The sequence below is a fragment of the Octopus bimaculoides genome, chromosome 1 (genome assembly GCF_001194135.2).
Source record: "Octopus bimaculoides isolate UCB-OBI-ISO-001 chromosome 1, ASM119413v2, whole genome shotgun sequence".
Lineage (NCBI taxonomy): Eukaryota > Metazoa > Mollusca > Cephalopoda > Octopoda > Octopodidae > Octopus > Octopus bimaculoides.
In genome coordinates, this window is record NC_068981.1 from 25,083,453 (window position 1) to 25,087,613 (window position 4,161).

General features: G+C 33.4%; 1 protein-coding gene across 1 annotated transcript in view; it reads left to right on the forward strand.

The window, feature by feature from the left end:
• The first annotated feature begins 1,337 nt into the window (after nucleotides 1-1,337).
• The window catches only part of LOC106876827 (interleukin 17-like protein), an 8,073-nt gene continuing 5,249 nt past the window's right edge, over nucleotides 1,338-4,161 (forward strand). Inside the window, exon 1 of the mRNA XM_014925543.2 lies at nucleotides 1,338-1,572. Within this exon, the coding sequence (XP_014781029.1) occupies nucleotides 1,558-1,572 (15 nt within the window). The 5' untranslated portion in view covers nucleotides 1,338-1,557. The remainder of the gene's footprint in view (nucleotides 1,573-4,161) is intronic.

Sequence of the window (4,161 nt, forward strand, 5' to 3'; positions counted from 1 at the left end):
CACGCACACACACACACACACACACACACACACACACACACACACACACACATCAAATCTACTAGTTAACATGGGATATGTTGACCAAAATGTAACCTTCATTTGACTAAGATATCTTTGGCCTGATGAACAGCTAGCGGAGTACACCTCGTTGAGTTATTACTATTTCCGAAGTTCTGCTAGTTAAGAAACATTTGTAGCCTGGATTTTCCCAACTCCATTCTGTAAATTTGGATTTTTATTCGCATACATAGCAACCCCAGTTGCTGACCGTGAACTATGAAATAACTTTTTTCAAATTATTGAACTTCGATATAGTAACCTTCTGAATCAATAAACCGCTACCGTTCCTGAAAGTTGCTTTTTTATACCTTGTACGGACTACTCGAACTTACTAACTTCGTATACCTGGATACTTGAAATTCATCTTCACATATAATTATATATGTGTGTGTGTGTGTGTGTGTGTGTGTGTGTGTGTGTGTGTGTGTGTGTGTGTGTGTGTGTGTGTGTATGCATTTATGTATGTATGCGTTATGCTTGTGAATATTTGTGTTTGCTATGAAGTACAATCTGTACGGTTATAAACATTTTAGAGAAAAATTACTAGTTATATCTATTTGAGCCCCTTTTAACTACGGCCTAGTGAAATTATGTCGAGATATATTCCCTCAAAAAGTTTATATATTCGTTAATTAACCAACGGCTAATGAAACTTTAATAATTACTATATAAAGTGTATTACATAACAATTGTGCCTGTATATAGATTAATTCGATCCAGTGCTATGCATTACTATACTACCTCTAATATAGATTTACTGATAGAGCTAGAAATATACACGATTAATTTTTATGTCACATCCTAAATTACATAGTCAAACTCAGAAGTAATCTGTAGAATTATATGACTTAAAACTATTTGTCAACCACTACATATTATTTCTCTATGTGAAAAGGAAACAGTTTTTGTTACGGTATAGATATGAAAAGTCGTTGTGCAACTAAAATATGTCTTCTTTCAGCATGTCTGAAAGAATAAGAAAATGTAAACGCTATGAGAATACCAGTTTCTAATTTAAGCAGAGGGTCAGCATTTCGTGAGAAGGTAGGGAAGGGGTGTTAATTGAAATAGATGACCCCACTGCTATTCAGACAGCGATGTACGAATAAAACTTACTTCCTACGCAGATTGTGAAGGGAAAATAATAAACAAATCTATTGTATTAGATACGTTACCTCCCAGCACACCTACCGATTGTAGCTATAAACAAAAGTCAAATGTGCCTCAACTTTACAATGTTTTCAACTGCTGTTAGTTATATAGGGAAAACACAATAATTTTTATATTACCTTTCCGGATATTACTTTTTCATATTTCAATCAGTTCTTTGCATTGTGTTACGGGAAATTCCACTACCACTAAGGTATATCTAAGTAGATTTTGACCAGCTATTACCATTTCGAAATACACCCCGCTGAGCTACGAGCACATTCAGGTTTTATGTGTTAAACATATTACCCTTTTCGTATTTTCAATCAACATAGAAGCAGCACAATGAAAATAACCAAAGTAAGTAAAATTACGTTAATGATATAATCTGATGTATTTCTGTATGTAGTTAGCTGTCAATGAGTATTTATATATGTATATTATTTTTTAAATATATTTTTTTCTCTATAGGGCGGCGAACTGGCAGAATCGTTAGCAAGCCGGGTGAAATGCTTAGCGGTATTTCGTCTGCCGTTATGTTCTGAGTTAAAATTCTGCCGAGGTTGACTTTGCCTTTCATCCTTTCGGGGTCGATAAATTAAGTACCAGTTACGCACTGGGGTCGATATAATCGACTTTATCCGTTTGTCTGACCTTGTTTGTCTGACCTTGTTTGTCTGACCTTGTTTGTCCCCTCTGTGTGTAACCCCTTGTGGGCAGTAAAGAAATAGGTATTTCGTCTGCCATTATGTTCTGAGTTAAAATTCTGCCGAGGTTGACTTTGCCTTTCATCCTTTCGGGGTCGAGTAAATAAGTATCAGTTACGCACTGGGGTCAATGTAACCGACTTAATCCCTTTGTCTGTCCTTGTTTTTCCCCTCTATGTTTAGCCCCATGAGGGCAATAAACAAATATATATTTTTCTTTTTGAATTAGAAGGGAAGAAGCTTCAAAGGCAAAAAGATAAAAAAAAAATATATGTTAACATAAAAACAATATTACCCACGTGGTGTTTGTTACGTATTTACTTACATGTGGGTTTCTGGTTGATAGTTAGGTCAGATTGTTGTATCTATGTTGTAACATCTAATTCGTATTTTGTTCAGTTTCCAGTTTTTAAATTTAAATTAATGGAAATATATAGGTTTACTCATGCTATTCGAAGTAGGTGTGCTGAAAAAAGACCCAACAACAACAAAAACATTGCATACATACAGTAATAAAACTTTTGAAATTAGTTAGTAATAATAATCAAAGAAACAGTTTACTTTATAAATGTTAGTAAGAATTTACTTCAAATCTGTAAAAGTAAAAGAGTTATAAAAAATTATAATGGGTTCTTTAAATTACTAATAATTAAGAGTTTGTAGAGTTTTAGATCAGGACGCCCACATAAGTTGGATTTCCTTCATTTTGATAGGGATTTTTCCAATTTTTTTTTTATCGTGGCCTTCAAAATGGTGGCGGGGTGAAACTTTTCATGAAAACATGATTTAGCAGATCCCTAGACCATCTGGTAGATAGAACAACTAAATCTCCCTTAAATTATACACCTTTTCGTCTGAAAATATTTTCAAGATATTTTTTCTACCGAAAAGGTGTCTATCATTTTTAAGTGCGTAGTACCCAAAAAAGATTGGCCAAAATCGATCCGAAGCGGTCATGGGTGAAGGAGAGAAGAGATGAAGAGTAAGTTTTCCAAAATCTTTTTTCATAAAAGCTTCCTCCATCATTTCGAAGAGAAGTTAAGAAAGAATTAAAAAAAAAAAAAAAAAAAAAAAATTCACTGTCAAAGCGGAGAAAAACCAATTTGTGTGGGCATCGTTAACAGAAACTCTGTCCAAGAATTTATCAAGATTCTTTATATTCGTTTCTACTCTAGGCACAAGGCCCGAAACTTTTGGAAAGGAGGCCAGTCAATAAGATCGACTCCAGTACGCAACTGGTACTTAATTTATAGATCCAGCAAGGATGAAAAGCAAAGACGACCTACGTGGAACTTGAACTCCGAACGTAAAGATAGACGAAATTCGCTACGCATTTCGCCCGACCTGCTAACGGTTCTACCAGGTCGCTGCCGTCAAGATTTTTTATTTTGACAGGCACTAAATTTTAAATCAATAACTTCTAAACGTCTATATTTGTAATTGTTAAACCTAAATATTGATGAACACACTAGATTCTACTACGTCAATGTATATGTTAACTTACAATTCATATCATTTCATTAGTTTCATTTATATCTTTAATGGATTTCTACATTGTGTTGTACACCTTGTTTCACATTGATTAAATGTCTCCACTTTTCTTATTCAACAGAAATATATACGTTTTACAAACTATGGTTATTTAAAAAATAATTCGCACACATGTCTAGACGCTAGTTATTTTCTTTTTCCTTTATGCTTTTTCTCACATTTTTTTCACTCCTACCCAAATCACGTGTATCAATAGTTAAGTGCTGCTAATTGATATAATAAGGAATGATTTTTAAACATGTATATTGTACATTATTGCTTATTTGCTTTGTTTAATTAATGTGATTTTAAACGTTTTAAATTTGACCAACAAAAAACTCCGGTTGCAATCTCTACTTTGTCGTTTCATTAATAAGACATAATAGACATAAATGTATAGACAGCGAGTAAGAGAAGGGTGAACACTTTGAATATTCACTATTTTTTTTCGGTGCGGTAATTAAAATAGTAGGGTAAAAAATTGGATATTAATTAATATCAATTTAATACCAGGGAACCAGCACATTAAAAGAATCAGAAGATTCAGAAAAAATTTTCTGAGATCTCAAAAGGATTATTGCATATGTATATATAAAAGAGACCACTAAGTGGACTGCTAATGTGCTAGAAGAAGATCACCGAAAAGTTCTCAAAGAAAAAATTCAGCGAAGCAAAAACATACGAGCGAGACTAGTGAAAATTATAGAAATAA